The sequence below is a fragment of the Hevea brasiliensis genome, unplaced genomic scaffold (assembly GCF_030052815.1).
Source record: "Hevea brasiliensis isolate MT/VB/25A 57/8 unplaced genomic scaffold, ASM3005281v1 Scaf594, whole genome shotgun sequence".
Taxonomy (NCBI): domain Eukaryota; kingdom Viridiplantae; phylum Streptophyta; class Magnoliopsida; order Malpighiales; family Euphorbiaceae; genus Hevea; species Hevea brasiliensis.
In genome coordinates this window covers 1-17,244 of record NW_026615133.1, presented here as the reverse complement: position 1 = coordinate 17,244, position 17,244 = coordinate 1, and the positions used below count along the sequence as shown (strand labels likewise).

Here is a 17,244-nt window from a genome sequence, read left to right as displayed (position 1 = left end):
TGGCTTTGAGTTGATCTCGCTGGCTGCCGCATTTGGATATTAAGAGAAAGTCCGACTTTGAGTTGATCTTGCTGGCAGAGGTTGGAACTAAGAGAGCTGTATAGGGGATCAGCTCTCATAAATATATGTGTGAGTATGGATTGACATACGGGTGTGTGAGTACTCTAAATTGCCTTTGATGTGATTATGGCTTGACCTGTCTAAACTGTGTAAAGGTGTTGCATTCATTCTTAGGGATGTACTAGACTTAGGTAGTTATAGAAATTATTTGTAAAAATCAATATCTTACTCTATGAGTCAAACGCTCACTCCTATTCACCCATTTTTTCTCAGGCTACAGGAGGACTCTTACTTGTGTTTAACCTGCTTCCTACCTCGCAGGTCTCTTAGTTGCTCTATCTATGTTTTGTGTTGTAAATTTTGAAAGTTCTAGAACTCCACATGTGTTGGAAGATATTTTATTTGATTTGGGCCTAATAGATTATTATTTAAAATCTATAACTTATTGATTCTGCATATATGGATTTGTGGATTGAATGGGTTATGTGGATGAGGAAGCTGAGCTCCAAGTGATCATATTGAGTTGTTAATTATTATAATGGTGAGCTGAGCTCCCCAAATAATTTTATTTTGTGATCATAGGTCGGATGAGCTAAAAACTCCCAATTGGGTAGTCCAATTTATGGCCGAACTCTGTTCAATTGATTTCTTGAAAATGGGCTTGAATATAGGCTTTGAGGTTAGGCTAGAGAATAGTTAGACTTACTACAGGCCTTGGGAGTCTTATGCCAACCCAAGTCCTAGTGCCGGTCTGACCAAGAATTTGGGTAATGATAAAGTTAGTATCAGAGCTTAGGCTCCAGATTCATAGAAAATACATGTCAAAGCCTTTAGAAGAGTCTAGTTAGGAGTCACATACAGAGTATAGGATCCATATTTGTCCTTGCACTGTCATCCTTGCATTTAGTTTCTGCTTCATGTACCTATGTGTGATTATGAGTTTATAGAGATGCTTAGCATGCTATTTTGGATTTTGTGGGCTACTACTATTGAATTTTAGGAAAATGTATAATAGTATAAGAGCTACCATAGCACTAGAATGGGAAGTACTGGATGAAGTATCGGCATAAGAAGAGGTGCCTGCCTAAGGAGACAGGATAGGAGACCTAGAGCTGCTCAATAGAAGAGCAGCAGTTACCAGTTCAGAAATAGTCTTTCATGGCCTAAGGTCTTATGGATCCAATGGAAGCTACTTTAGCTGGTATACAGAGAACCATTGATATGAAGACACAATATTGTTAGTAGTATGTCCTAGAGCATATTATTTAATATGTATCTTGTACATGTTTTATTAATTAAAAAGGCATTTTCACTTTTCCATTTACGTAATATATTTATGTGTAATAGAAAAGGTCCATTGATATTTTGTTAGAAATTCTATTCTTAAGTTGTTAAGAATATGAGCGACAGTATCTCTAGCACAAAGTATCATAAATTGGTTCACAATCTAGGATACTTCACACAGGACATGACTTATCCAGAAAGATTGTATTCATGTTTGTTCCTAATGTATTCATATGAGATATAAATAAGATGGAATGGTGAGTCTCATGCTATATAACAAACATGATAGATACTTATGCATGATAAGTAGGCCGAACCAGTGACATTTATGACAAGCACATGGAGTTTACTCTTGTCAATGCATTGTCATAAATCATATCAGTGAATATAATCTTTAGACCTGAGATAGCACAGTTATCTTGTATATAGGTAGTTTGAGTTTGATACTGCTTTCATACTTGTACTGTGTATGGGTATATGGGCATGTGTTGGCTCCTACTAGTTATATATAGAGGTAGGTGTTGATCAAGATGGAATCTGTTACCCTAAGTAAATAGGGATAAAATCCTATGTTTATTTAATTGTTCTTAATGTTTCAAGTTCCTGGCCAGGACAGATAGATTTAATTAGAAAAGAGTTTCTGATGAGAAAATCTTTTTAATCAAGAACTGGAATTAAAAAGAGAACACAATATTGATAGCAAATGGGGTTTGACATAAATCATGACTCCAACTTGAATTGAGATTTTGTAACAGAGAGATTCTAGTGCATGATAACATATGATTATAGGTTCATTAAGGTAAACTTATTACTAGTTGGATGACTATGGCATGCTATGCTAGGTGTTAACCATAATCTATGAGGTGCCTAAAATGATTTAGAGAAATCATTTATAGTAAGAAAGAGTTCTGATGATATTAAGAGTTGATATCATATCTCATTGTCAATTAGTGATGAGCCTAGTGAGTCACACACATACACAAGTAATCACCAAGTTAAATGTGATTTAATTAATTAGTTAAAGGGTTTAATTGATTAATTAAATAGGTTTGGTTTGCAATTAGATTGCAAAGTCCCTAGCATAGCTTGAAACCAAATCTAGGTTATTGGATGTATAGTATAAGTTAAATTTATATTTAAAGTGTTTAAATATGAATTTAATTATAAAAAATTAATTAATAGAGATTAATTAATTAATTTATATTTGATGTAAATTTATTAGAAGAAGAGAAATAATTATTTTGGGTTGAGAACTCAAAATTAAGACACAAGGGTATTTTTGTCATTTCACAGGGTGACATGTGGCACCATGAGATGTTGACAAATGGCACTACACATAAGGTTGCCATTTGTCTTTTAATCATGTAAGATGATCAAAGTCAAGATTAAATCTAAGTTTGACACTTGGCACAATGTGATTGGGTCAATTAAACTAAGAGACGATCAGAGGATGACATGTGGCAAGGGTTTTAAGTGGTGACCTAATTATATAATGTGAGGTTATGAAAGAAACAAATAATATTCTGATTTTTATCAAAGGTGCCACCACCCTTGGAGACCTCCTCCTTTCATCTTCTTCATTTCTCAGTTTGGCTGCAATTGAAAATAACAAGAACTTTCAAAAACCTCTGCTCAAGGAATTCATATGCATTGCTTAATCATTTCATTAATTTTAATTTTATTATATTAGTTGATATAGTAGACATTAGTTAGTTAATATTATGCAGAGTGTTTGATGGTTGCCTAGCCTAATAGAGTGCAAGAAAGCAGAAGAGAGAAAAGAAGATTACATGTCGAACAAGATAACAGAACAAGACAAGAGAACAGATGGAAAGGCAACAATAACAACACAGGCCTATGGTGATAGAAAGAGAGAGCAATTCATACCTTTAGAGCCTATCATCCACGCACATAGCTACTAACCATCTGGAACAAAAGGCTGCTATAGCTCCCTCTCTTAGGCATTTTAGCATCTATATTATATATGTAACACTAGTCCACTCTTGAGCTTCTTTTTTGTCCTTGGAAACAAAGCCTTTCCCCTTTCTGCTATGTGGGTTGCAGATTCTGTTTTCCTCCTCATGAAATTGCCATCTTCCACTGAAATTCAAGGCCTCACATTTCTCTTTCAAGACTAAGTTTGTTAGAACTGTAAGTTTGCAGGTGTATTTCATGATAATTAAATTTATAAAGAGTTCTGGAATAACTACAGAGCTTTGTATGTTTTGACTTGGTGATATCTGGTTTTTCTTGCACAAGATGACCTAATTGAATTGTGTTTTATCAATCCTTGCATCTAAGTATCATTCAAAATTGTGCATCATACGGCTTCTCACATTGCTTTTAAATCTTCGGAGGACTGGAATGCAGCTCAGGCACAGTTTAATGGAACAGTTCATTGTGATTACCCTCGTTGGTAATTAGTCTTTTCTGTTCTGATCATGTCTATTCTCAGTAGTCTCTTTCTTTGTTTCTCTAATATATTTATAGATGGTGGGTTTGATTTGATTTCACCTCTCATGATGTTGAAGGCTGTTTTTCTTTTTCATTTTTCATTTTTTTTTTCCTCTGGAAAAAAGAGCTAAAACTCCTGCTTGGGGGTCCTAGAAATCCTTAAATTGTGGGAAGTCAGATCTTATTTTTACAAAAATAACTACTTCTCTGCTGCACAATGATCACAAATAAGGGAAGCTGAGAGCTGTATCTGTGAGATATTTTCCATGCTCTTGAAGTCTAGAACTGTTGGATAATGATGCAGCCAGACATGATCTGAAATTGTCCTTGGTCGCTGGTTTGCATTATAAAATATTTGCAAGCAGTAAAATTGAGTGGAAAATTGCTGATTTTTCACTTTGTAGGATTGAGGTCCTCTGTCATGACATTAATATCCACATCCCCCACCATACTTCTTCAAGGATACCAAGCTATAATCTACTGGCAGCTCACAAATCTGTTCAAGAGAATTGGGGAAAGGTACAATCAATTTACTTTTTGAAAGTGATTGATATGTTCAAACTCCATCTATTCTGTTAACAGTATCTGAATGAAGCTACATGGAATTGGCATTTAATGAAGACGACAATGACAATGTGTCGTGTTTACGACAAGGAGCAAAATTACATTGCTTTTGATGAGCTTGCCCCTGAAGATTCTCAACCAGTTACATTCCTGAAAAGAGTGATTCCTGACTATGCTTGAAGCTTTGTAACTGATTGGGTCCACTTCTTTTTGGTTCCTTATTTATCTCTTATCTTTTTCTCTCTTTGGGTCAAATTAGGCATGCAATTGCAATTCTTTACAATTTCTTGCTGATGTTGAACCATTCTTTTCACAAAACTTTTATTATGGCGGACAACAATCTGAATGAAGCTTCCTGGAAGTTCACTAAAGTTTTTGGTTATTAGATAAAAAGCTTATATGAATAATGATTACATCTCAGGATTAGATTCCCTGTGAGGTGAAATACAGTTCTACGTATTTGAAAAAGGTTGTAGTAGAAAATGGGATTTTGCTTGAATGATCAAAACCAGCTTTTTTTTTTCATATGATCATTTTCTGTATTAGCTATCATATTATAGATGTTTTTAAAGATTGACCAGATTCAGCTCATGAATATGAATATGAATTAGTGAAAACAAGCATCAGGATTAGGCTAGTATTGGTTGGCACTAGTGACTTGTTTATTTGGCATTGTGCTGCAAATTAAGGGTAGCAGAAGCCAATAAAGGCATGTGCTGGTTCCGGATTTTGTTAATGTGGGCAATGATAAATGCTCATGGAAATGCAAAATTAAGTACTGAATTCATCTGTTTGCTCTTACAAGCATAAAACATCCCTCTATCCATCTCTATCTCTCTCAGATAAAACACACAGATTATTATAATTCCCCTCGTAGGGCCTCTTTAGTAGTGATTTGCTCCAGATGTATGATTTATATATTCAATAATGCAAAAGGGAAGAGAGAAGGGCTTCTTGAATTAGTTTATAAGAGTTGTTGGGCAGCTCAGACTCCCAAATGGAAAAAGAAATAAAATGGCTCGAGGATTGGATTTGCTTGATGTGGGTATGATCATTAACAGATTTGGTGTACCAGCAAAAAGCACATTACATTCCAAGTTCAACATGATATATTTATACAGCATAAAAAGAGCTTTCACCTGAAATAAAGCAAATGACGTAACTTGCACAAAAAGTGAAACTACCTCAAATAATAGCAGTTGTTGTGCATAAGCAAACACCAAACACTAAAACAGCATCCATCTGTCTCTCTCTTTATCTCTCTCCATAGACACATATCACAGAGACACTGCCAGATATTGAGAAATCAACTTTGAAAAAGCAGAGTTCACAAAGAAAAACATTAAAAAACCATCCTCCCCAGCCAGTTCATAAAATGGGGAAAGAACCAGAGTGTCTGAAAGTAGACACTGTCAATACTCAATAATTATATCATCTTCCATGAAGAAGGCAACTAGGGTAATTAAGCAAAGTTCCATTTCTGCAATACCAATTAAAAATCATGTGCATTCTCTGCTTATAAATTCAAGATTTCCCTTTACATTAGTTTGATGCAATCAGTCTCATTTTTATGAAGATGGGCAAACCCCAAGCAGATTCATTGCTCTAAATTATATAGTAGTTAAAAGGCAAAATATGTACACGCAAATCTTTTCAAATACCTATTTACATCAGAATGTAAGAAACATTAACTGAAAAACCCAGCACACCTTGTAATCTGAATCATAAAATTGGTGGAGGTGGAGTCTCCCATATATCAAAGACATTTTCCTCACTGTGAAGTGCAAAGAGTCTATCCCCACCGATTGAAAAATCACAAATTGAACCTCCATAACTCTGTCTAAGCCTAGATGTCAAAACCCAGTCAGGACCACAAAAAACAGAAATGCTATCATCCATTGATGAAAACAACTGCCCTTCATGTAATGCCAGTTTTGGATAACAAGGCTCATCAGGCATCTTTCCCTTCATCAATCGACTCCTCGAACTCCATCTCACGCTTCCTCCACTCATTCTCAAATCCATAAACCCTAACTCCTCATACTCATTCACCACACAAATAGCATTACAATCCTCCATAGCAATAGCATCACGAACCCTTTTCTCATCCACAGTCATAGAAGCACCAATATCAGACCAAAACACCATCCTCTTCTCTCTAAAATCCACCAAACTAATGTAACAGTTGTCCTTTCTAGGAAACAAAGTAGCCACCAACAAGCAATTTCTCCCATTTAACCACTGCAATTTATCAGCATCACCTAATGACCAACCTGGACTCTCATAAAAGAAATCAATTTGTTTACCAGTAATTTGATCCCATACTCCAATTCCATACTCATTGCTTCTCCCTTTACAGCTACTAAAAATTCTATAATCAGAGCTAGTGCTCAAAGCCCCAGCAGTATAGCTCTTCACTCGATTCTCATGGCAGACCTGAAACTTATACCTCAGCTCCCCTGTACTCTTACTGAACAGCCCCATTCCTCCATCTCCGCGGCCTAATCTCTCACAGGCACTGAGAATCACATTCTCAGAATCAACCCAAGCAATATCATTCACTCTCTGGTAATCAAGATTGATTGGTGGATGCTCTTCCATCATCCAATCATAGACACGCACCATACTTCCATGAGCCACACAGCACCCACCATCCGGTCCTGCACGAATTGCCGTGCCATCCCCTGGTGCCCGGCCAGTGACAGACCGGGAATACCGAAGTCTGTTTGCATCAAATGGACCCCATTTGGCCGATCTTACATGGTCCAAGAGGCCGTAAAATGACGCCTCTCGGTGGAGGAGTCTTTCCGGGACGTGGGGAGGGATGTGGAGATCGCCGGTGCGGAGAAGATCGAGGAGGATACCGAAACAATCCGGGTTTCGATCGATGTAGAATTCACTGTTGGGATTGAGGTCATTGATGGGTTGTTTTAAAGCCCAATTATCGTCAAAAAATGCTCCGAAAAAGGAGTTTCTACCGGCATTTGCCAAGGTCGTGGAGGTTGTCTCGAAGATTCTGCCTCCGACGTTGAATCGGACTCTGTCTTTGGCGATCTTCATGGTGGAATTTTACGGAGAATTTGAAGGGTTTTTGGAGCAGAGAGAACAAAGAAAGTGGGATTAAGAATCAGAGATGATGACCGAAGAAGGTAAAAAAAGAAAGAAATGGAATTGGGAGACTGAGTAGGTAGAATTTCAAAAGAAGAACAGAATCAGAAGAAATTCCTAGAAATTTGGAGGGAATTGAGGGATTGTGATTTGCTTAGATATACTTTGATTGGAAACAAAATCCAAAAACAGGAAAATCTAACCACTAAGAAACATCACAAGAGAAATTTATGAGATAAAACAACAGAAACCTCCAAAGAGGCAAAGGAGAAGGCCTGATTCAGGAGCAACTCAGAGGCTAACAAGTAACAACATGGTGTTCTGTTGCTAGAGAGACAAAAACAAAGCTTAGAAACAGGGGGTATGAGATTGATCAAAACAAAAGGCAAAAATTTTATCAAATTGTGGAACATTGAGATCTGGGTTTTCAAGATCGAAGGTTTTTAGAGATGGGTTTTGAATTTTCTAGGATTTATCAAAGAGAAATCAAACAATTTTAGCTAATCGAACTCAAAAACAGTTAAGACTCGTTTTGATAAATTTCTGTTTCTATAACTTCTACATGTCTCCCATTTTGCACGTCCGTCCTATTATTGCCTCCCTGAGGCTTAAACTATGGACCAACCATTCATGGATTTAGGGCCGAGTAGAATTCGATTTAAATTAAAAAATTGAATCGAATTAAGTTAATTTAGTTTAATCGATTTGATTTTAAAATTTAATTAGTTTGATTTAGTTTTAATTTATAAAAATTTCGGTTTGATTCGATTTTAAAGAGAAAAAAATCATTTAAATTGAACCAAACCTAATAGTGATTTATATAGTCAAATCGAATCGATTTTTGAATTAATTTATTTTTATGGAAAATTTATGAATTATATTTAATTTTATATATATTAATTGTTTAATTTCATTGATTAATGGTTATTAAGTTCAAATCAAAGTTAAAATTAGATCAAATAACTTGAAAATCAAGTTTAAATTAAAAATTAATCAAAAATCAAACTGATCGATTTAAATCGAATCGAACTGAAATAAAGCAGTTTAATTCGATTCAGTTTTTCACCAATTTCGATTCCGTTTGGTTTCAAATATTAACGATTCAATTTTTATAATTTAATTCGATTCGATTCGGTTTGAACTGATTACTCACTCCTACCTGCAGTTGACAAGCTTTATATAAATATTATAAAAAAGAAGGTGGGCTCATAAATGATCCAACGGTGGGCATGTGATCGTGGATTAATGGCCTGTAATAAAGAATTTCTAGGTTGAATTGTTGAAAACTTCAAATGGGAATCAAATTTTAAATTGATTCAACTTTATTATCTGATGTACCAAAGAATGATAATTTATTATATAGTCCCTCGATTTTCAACAATATTATGATTTGATTTTTATGTTTTAGGAATCAAAAGATTTAGTCTTTTATTATATTTCTATCAATATTAAATATTCTTCAATCTAATATTGTAGTTAAAAGAAAAAATAAATATATTCTTTATTTAATTAAAATAAATTATAATTTAATCTTTAAATTTTTATTGATATTATAATTTAATTTTTATATTTTAAAAATTAAATAATTTAATCCATGTGCTACATAATTACTAAAACTATTAGAATTTATTTTTTTATTAACTTTGTTCTTATTAAAAAAATTTTCTTGATTTATGAAAGAATTAATTTATTTGATAATAATTTTTTTTAAATAAAGGTAAATATGAGTAGGAATGAAATTGTTCAATTTTTAAAATATAGAGATTAAATTATAATATCAATTAAACTCTAAGAGTTAAATAGTATATTTTCCTTAAATAATAGAAGATGTATTTATCTTTTTATTTAAATTAATATAATATTGAAAAAAAAAAACTCTGATTTTAATAAAAATGTAAGTGATGAGTTAAATTATTTAATTTATAAAATATAAAAATTAAATTATAATATCGATTAAAATTTAAAAATTAAATATTAAATTTCCTATTAAAAAAAATAACAAGATAATTGAATACATCAATAATTCCGTACGATTCATTTGATCCGATCAATTAATAAAATTAATTTTTTTTTTAATTGTTGATAAGAAAACTTGAAGCGAAAACCTTATGAGAGATTTTTAAAGTTATAACCAATTAAATAAAATTGATAATTATATTTTTTATTTTAAAATATATATTTCATAATAATTATCTTAATATTAAATTTTACTATAAAATTATTTTATATTAATTAAATTATAATAATATGTATCAAAAATATTTTTATTTTATTTTAATTTTATAATAAATAAGGTTAAGGGATTATTTTTATATTATTCAATCTTAATAATTTTAAATATTTATAAAATTTTTAAATAATTTATAAAATAAAATACGTTTTATTTAATTTTTATAATATTATTTCATAATTTATTTCTAAAAATATCTTACTAAATATTGAATAGTTTAAATCACTGTAATTTTCATTAAAATTTAAAGTTATAAAATACTCTCGATTTATATAAAAATAATACTTCCTCTCTCATACTAAAATAGATTCTCTTTAACAAATAAAATTTTTTCTTTATTTACTCCTACAAGTAAGGTATTATATCTTTTTATTTATATAATATAATTGATAAAATAATTTATTTATTTATTTATTAATATTTAAATAATTCTCCGAATGGTGATTACTCTATAATATTAATACAATAATCTATCACCTTTGAAATAATAAATGCGATAAATCTCATGCAATAAATTATTGAACCAATCATAAATGCATGTCCTACAATATTATTAATATAGTATTTATTATAATCTTTTTAATATTATAATAATATAATTTTATAATATATTTTTTTTAATTTAGCCTATTATGAATTTAATATATGAAATATATAATAATATCACTTATTAAATTTATTAGTCTAATATATTTATATTTTAAAGTATGACTAGAAAAGGCTTAGAAAGAGGGTTATGATTGATAATAAGTAAAGGGAAGTTGTGGGTTAGTGTCCAAAAGTAATGAAATTGTGATTGCTTCTGTTCTGGTTCACATGATGATACAATTGGAAGTTATCTTCAACTCAAAGTTACATTCACATTTCAAACCTAAAATTGCTTTTCAGAGAGAAAATATCATTTTTGATACTATTAAATTTTTTTATTATTTTAATATTTTAATAATTAAAATTTATTAAATTTAATTTTTAATATTTTTTAATTAATATATTTAAAAAATTTTAACAATAATAATACAAAACGGTGGAAGTATCATTTTTCATTCAATTTTTGGGGGTGAGTAAAAAACTTGAAAAATTAAATTGAAATGTTTTATTTCGTTTTTCCGTTAATTCAACTTGGTTTAGTTATTATTATTTTTTTATATAAAAATTTGGTTTTTTAAATCGGTTTGCTAATTTTCATAAAAAAATAAAAAAAGCTGAATTGATTAATTTTCTAATTTACGAATTTTTTTTAATTTTATGGACTTTTATATAATGTAATGTATAATTTATAGAAGGATCAAAGAATTAAAAATTATAAAAATTAAAAAATTCAATAAAATAAGCTCAAACTGATAAATCAAACCAAATCAAATAAATTTTTTTTTGATTTAATTCAATTTAATCCTACTTCAATTCAATTCAATTTTTATTATTTATTAGTTTGATTTTTTTATTATTTCAATTCATTTAGAACCAAACCAACTTATTTGCTTATCCATATAATAATAATAATAATAATAATAATAATAATAATAATAGAGCAGATATAAAAATCTTATTAAAAAATACGAAATACTTGCACATATTGATGAGTCATTCTATCATATAAATTCATAGCAAAGTTAAAATTTCAGCTATCTAATATTGACATTTATAAATAAAATTTTTATAAAAAAATATACTTATCTCAAAAATTTTATAAATAAAAATTTATAATTTATGAATATTAAATTTAATCATATATTTTATTAATTCATAAATTGTTCCTCAATTCATAATTTTATGTAAATTATATTATAGATAAATTGAATAGATATTATTTAATTTTGAAATTTTTTAATATTAACTTCCTGTAATTCTTTTCTTATAATTTTTCAAGTTGATTCAAATTTAATAAATGATCGAATATATCATTTCATACTTTAATTTTACTAAAAAAATCCCGTGGTATTCTGAATTCTTAAAATGTTTTCTGTCACACCTTAATTTTTATAAATATCTTATGACACATTTTAATTTTTATTAAAATTGAATTAAAATAATCTTTAAATTCCAGTCGATATATCATCAACGTGATTAAAGTTTTTTTAATTTTAAGATTTTAAAAATATTTTAATTTTATTTTATAAAAATTAAAATATATTATGTGGCGTTTTAAAAATTTAAGTATCACAGTTGAAGGTGAACAAAGCATTGAACAAGTTAAAATGACATGGATAACAGTTAATACTAAAGACATGGCAAGTGGCACGAAAGCAATGGGCCTGTTCCAGATGTTTCAAAACACAAAAGATGTAAACCCACCTATCATCAAAAAGGTTATTAACAAGCCAGGCCCACTTTCAAATCCTGATCGTCCATCCACCAAAGCCAAGTCCAAAAATTAGATGATTTAAGCCACACCATTTTTTTTTAATTGCATAAAAAAATGAGCTCTTTCAGTGTAACGGTTATTATCTCATGAGTGAGGGTTCATAATCGATTTATCAATTCACTATAAGTAGAGACATATTAAATAAATTAAAGCCTTATTTGACATTGAGTTTCAAAGTCTAAAATTATTTTTTTGAATAAAAGTATAATTTTAGATGCTGTTGAAAAAAAATAATTTAAAAAAAATAATTTTATTATTTTAGTATTCTTATGACTAAAACTGATCAAATTTAATTTTTAATTATTTTTTAATACTCTCTAACTAGTATATTTAAAAAAGTAATTTTCTCAACAACAGTTTCAACAGCAATACCAAATAAGCCCTAACTCATTTTCTAAACCCACATCTTATAATTTCTCAATTCAAACCCTTACTCATTTAATCAGGTTAAAAGATTGGCTTTAAAAAGATTCGCGTACCAAGACTAAGTAAAACTTATAATAACTATTTACAATAATAAAAAATTAATTATGTTTTACAAATTAAATATATAATACATATTAACAAATTTTAAAATAAAATAAAATTTTAAATATATTTTATAATTATTTACTTTTTTATTTGTGGACAAGCATAAACTAACCTCTATCTCTATGGTGTTTTGTCATACATTCAATAGAGGTTAGCCCGTCTAAATCTAATGTTGACAATGCTGCCATCCATTTGATCTTGTCATACCCAAGCACCCAAAATTAGATGGCCAGGCTTCTTGTCTCTCTTTCTACAATTCAAGAAGTTATTAGCTAAGATTTATTTTAGCATCAATCACTGTATGCATGAATGCCATTGCCTATTTAAAGATTCAAAAGATGATTTAAACATTATTAAATTAAAATTTACTATAACAAATTTAGATTTTAAGGTTATAATAACTAAATTTATTATAACTAAGTTACAATTATTTGATAATGATATATACTGATATGGCAACATTTCAAGGCCACGTGTTCATCAGATAAATGTCATTATATTTATCATGTGTTATCATTTTAGCGTCACATATTTATTATGTCAATGTTATTTAATTATAATTATGATTTATACTATATTTATTTATGCAGAAGTCAACATTATTTAATTGTAATTATGATTTGTACTATATTTATTGATGGAGAAAAATATAGGGTAATAAATTCACAAAAATTAAATTATGATTCTTCATATATCAAAGCATAAAATCACAATTTTTTTTTTTACTTTTATCAATTTTTATGAGACAAAATTTAATTTTATTTAATAATATTTAAGGATTATTTATTTTAAATATATTAAATCAATGGCATCACTTAATTTAGATGTACAAATATTAAATTAAAAACATTTTTTTTTAAAACTACCTAGTATCCGAAGCTCACTGACCCGATTAATTTCGATTAGTGAAGGCAGGCTTATAAAAGTGGGCTAATCACTCTCTCTCTCAAATTTTAAAGATGGTCTATATTTAAAACTCAAACTTAAAACTATTGGTTAAGGGAGAAAAGACCCATGTTATCTTATCTGGAAAATTAAAAACATTTTTATTGTAAATACTAAATAAAATAATAATTAAAAATATTTTATTTAATTCTTATTTTGAATGGATATTTTATTTATCGTTCATTTGTAAGGAAATTTTAAAAAATAATAGAATAATTTTTGAAGTTCTACAATTTTGAATTTATAATTAAGAGAATTTATAATTTTTTGAAATAAGATTTTGAAAAATTAATAAACAATTCTAAAGATTTTTAATTTTCAATTCATTAAATCAAATTGATGAGTTAATTTTTTTTTTAGATTTTGAAATGTTTCACTCTGTTCTTAAATTAATCAAAATTATAAAAATTAAAAAAAAAAATTTGAGAGGAGATTTGTGGTGCACGCGCCTCTTGGTAGTCAAAGTCTCAAACTAGGCCCCACACGGCAACGTGTTTTACATTCTTAAATGAGGGAGGAAACCAAATCAGCTGTATGTCACTCTACCGTAGACAGTAGACACCCACCAATATATATATATATATATATATATATAAAGAAAAAAAAAGTAGTCCACTTTCACGTAGGGTTTAATAGTGTTGGTAGTGTCTCTGCTTTCTGCTTCTGCTTGCACAAACCTAGCTCTCTCCCGTCTCTCTGTACATAGTACAAAGACGAAGGATAAACGAGAATCGGGCTTTTCCTTGGAGCAATGGAAAACATAGTTATAACCGGTACAGAGGTGAGATCCAATCAAAGAAAGATGGTTTATTAGTTGTTATTAATGGATTCTCAGTGTTTCTTATTCTGGCTTTCAGAGAAAGATCGAGTTCCATCCCGCTAGAAAATCGTTTACTGGGTTGGGAAGTAGCGGTGCTAGTGGCGATTTTCAGACTGGGAAGAAAATAGACGGGTTGGATTTCATGGAAAATTGGCTTGATCCCGAGCTCAGTTTTGGGATTACTTTCAGGAAAATTGTGAGTGCTATAATGGGTTTATGCCTTTTCTTTAAAAAATAAAAATTCAATTTGATGTTATTGTGATAAAATTAAATTTAGATTGTTTAGGCTCATTGTTGCTTTCGATTGGGAGGCTTTTTGATGCTACTACTGTTTCTGAGGCTTCACATATTGGTTGGTTTAAGTAAGCGATTTCACAAAAAAAGAAAAAGAAAATGGTTAAGGATGCTATTGAATTTTCTCAGTTATTTGCTTTAAATTTGAACTCAATAGCTTCACTATGTTCGTGTTTGATTTTTCCCACACTGTTGTTATAATGTGTGTTGGCGGTCATGTGGTGAAGTTTTATTCTTGGTTTTAAAGCTTTCTTTTAGTTTGTTTATTTCCTTTTAGCTCTCTGTTTTCCTGGTTAAATTTCGTAATTCCAACTTTGAATTAGGTTGTGAAGACTGCTTTTTGGTGAATTTTAATGATTTCTATTTACCTTTTCAAGAACTGTGCTTTGTCACATCTTACAGCTTAGATGCTGTTTATTATTTGTTTTTTTTGGTTCAATTTCAACAGTTATGGTAAATTCTTTTCCAAGGGCAGTACTGGGTTATCTCCAATCTTTTAGTTTTGCTTTCAATGTTTTCCTTCCCCATTCTCATTGGTCTTTTAGTTAACTTTTGCTAGTGTCTTTAACCCTTGTTTCTTTTAATTGCTCAACTCAACTCAACTCAACTAAGCCTTTATCAAAAAAATTTGAGGTCGGCTATATGGATTTGCTTTCTCCACTCTGAACGATTTTGGGTTAAATCCTCAGAAATGTGTAATGCTTTTAGGTCATGTTATACTACTCTACTCCAAGTCAGTTTAGGTCTACTCCTTTTTTTCTTTCTATACTCTAACCTAATGTGCTCTACTTATCTAACTGGAGCCTCCGTATGTCTACGCTTCACATCACCAAACCATCTCAATCTCCCTTCTCTCAACTTATCTTCAATTGGCACCACTCCTACCTTTTCTCTAATACTCTCATTACGGACTTTATCTACTCTAGTATGGCCACTCATCCACCTTAACATTCTCATCTCTGCAACTCTTATCTTAGATGCATACGACTCTTTCAGTGCCCAACACTCACTGCCATATAACATAGCCGGTCGTATGGCTGTACGGTAAAATTTTCCTTTCAATTTATTGGGAATCTTACGATCACATAAAACTCCCGTGGCACGTCTCCACTTCAACCATCCGGCTTTAATCCTATGACTAACATCCTCCTCACGTCCTCCATCTACTTGATGAACTGAGCCTAGATATTTAAAGTGATTACTTTGGGGCAGTATCACTCCATTCAAACTAACTCCTTCCCTATCATCAGTTTGGCCTTCACTGAACTTGCAATGCATGTATTCTGTCTTTGTTCTACTTAACTTAAAACCCTTTGACTCTAGAGTACTTCTCCAAAGTTCTAGCTTTCTATTGACTCCTTCTCGTGTCTCATCTATCAGAACAATATCATCCGCAAACATCATGCACCAAGGAATACTCTCTTGTATATGTTTCGTCAGTTCATTTAAAACTAATGTAAAAAGGTAAGGGCTTATGGCTGATCCTTGGTGTAATCCAATTGAGATCGGAAAATCTCTTGTGTCCCCTCCCACTGTGCGCACAATAGTAGTTGCTCCTTCATACATATCTTTCAATACTTATATGTACCTAATAGATACCCTCTTTTGTTCTAACACATTCCATAAGACCTCTCTTGGAACACTATCATAAGCCTTCTCCAAATCAATAAAAACCATATGTAGATCTTTCTTCGCACCTCTATATTTCTCCATCAAGCTTCTAATGAGAAAGATCGCTTCCATAGTTGAACGACCGGGCATGAAACCAAAATGATTGAGAGAGATAGAAGTATCATGACGTAGTCGATGCTCCACAACTCTCTCCCACAACTTCATAGTATGGCTCATGAGTTTAATTCCCCTATAGTTTGAGCAACTCTGTAGTCTCCCTTATTTTTAAAAATAGGTACTAAAATACTCTTTCTCCATTCATCAGGCATTTTCTTTGAGTTTAGAATCTTATTAAATAATTTAGTTAACCATGCTACTCCCATATCTTCCAAATACTTCCACACTTCAATTGGTATTTCATCCGGTCCACAGGCTTTACCCGCTTTCATTCTCTTAAGTGCTTCCTTTACTTCTAAAGATCTAATCCTTCTAGTATAATTCACATTCTTTTCTATTGTTCTATAATCTATATTCACGCTATTACCATTTTAACCATTATTAAAGAGATCATTAAAATAATTTCTCCATCTTTCTTTAATGTCCTCATCTTTCACCAACACTTTTCCTTCTTTATCCTTAATGCACCTAACTTGATTGAGATCTTGACATTTCCTTTCTCTGCTCCTTGCTAATCTATAAATATCTTTCTCCCCTTCTTTAGTTCCAAGTTTCTCATATAACTTTTCAAAGGCCTGTGCTCTTGCTTGACTAAGCGCCTTTTTGCCTCTTTTTTTGCTATCTTGTACTGTTCATATGCCTCATTATTATCACATTTAGGTAATTTCTTATACCATTCCCTTTTTCTCTTCACTGCCTTTTGTACTTCCTCATTTCACCACCATCTCTCTTTTGAGGGTGTTCCATGTCCTTTAGACTCTCCAAGTACTTCTCTAGCTACTTCTCTAATCTTTGATGCCATCT

General features: G+C 30.7%; 1 protein-coding gene across 1 annotated transcript; it reads right to left on the bottom strand.

The window, feature by feature from the left end:
- Positions 1-5,816: 5,816 nt before the first annotated feature.
- LOC110639681 (BTB/POZ domain-containing protein At2g24240) lies at positions 5,817-8,072 on the bottom strand. The gene has a single exon (XM_021790726.2). The coding sequence runs from the start codon at positions 7,420-7,422 to the stop codon at positions 6,085-6,087; it is 1,338 nt and encodes a 445-aa protein (XP_021646418.2). The 5' UTR covers positions 7,423-8,072; the 3' UTR covers positions 5,817-6,084.
- Between the last annotated feature and the right edge of the window lie 9,172 nt (positions 8,073-17,244).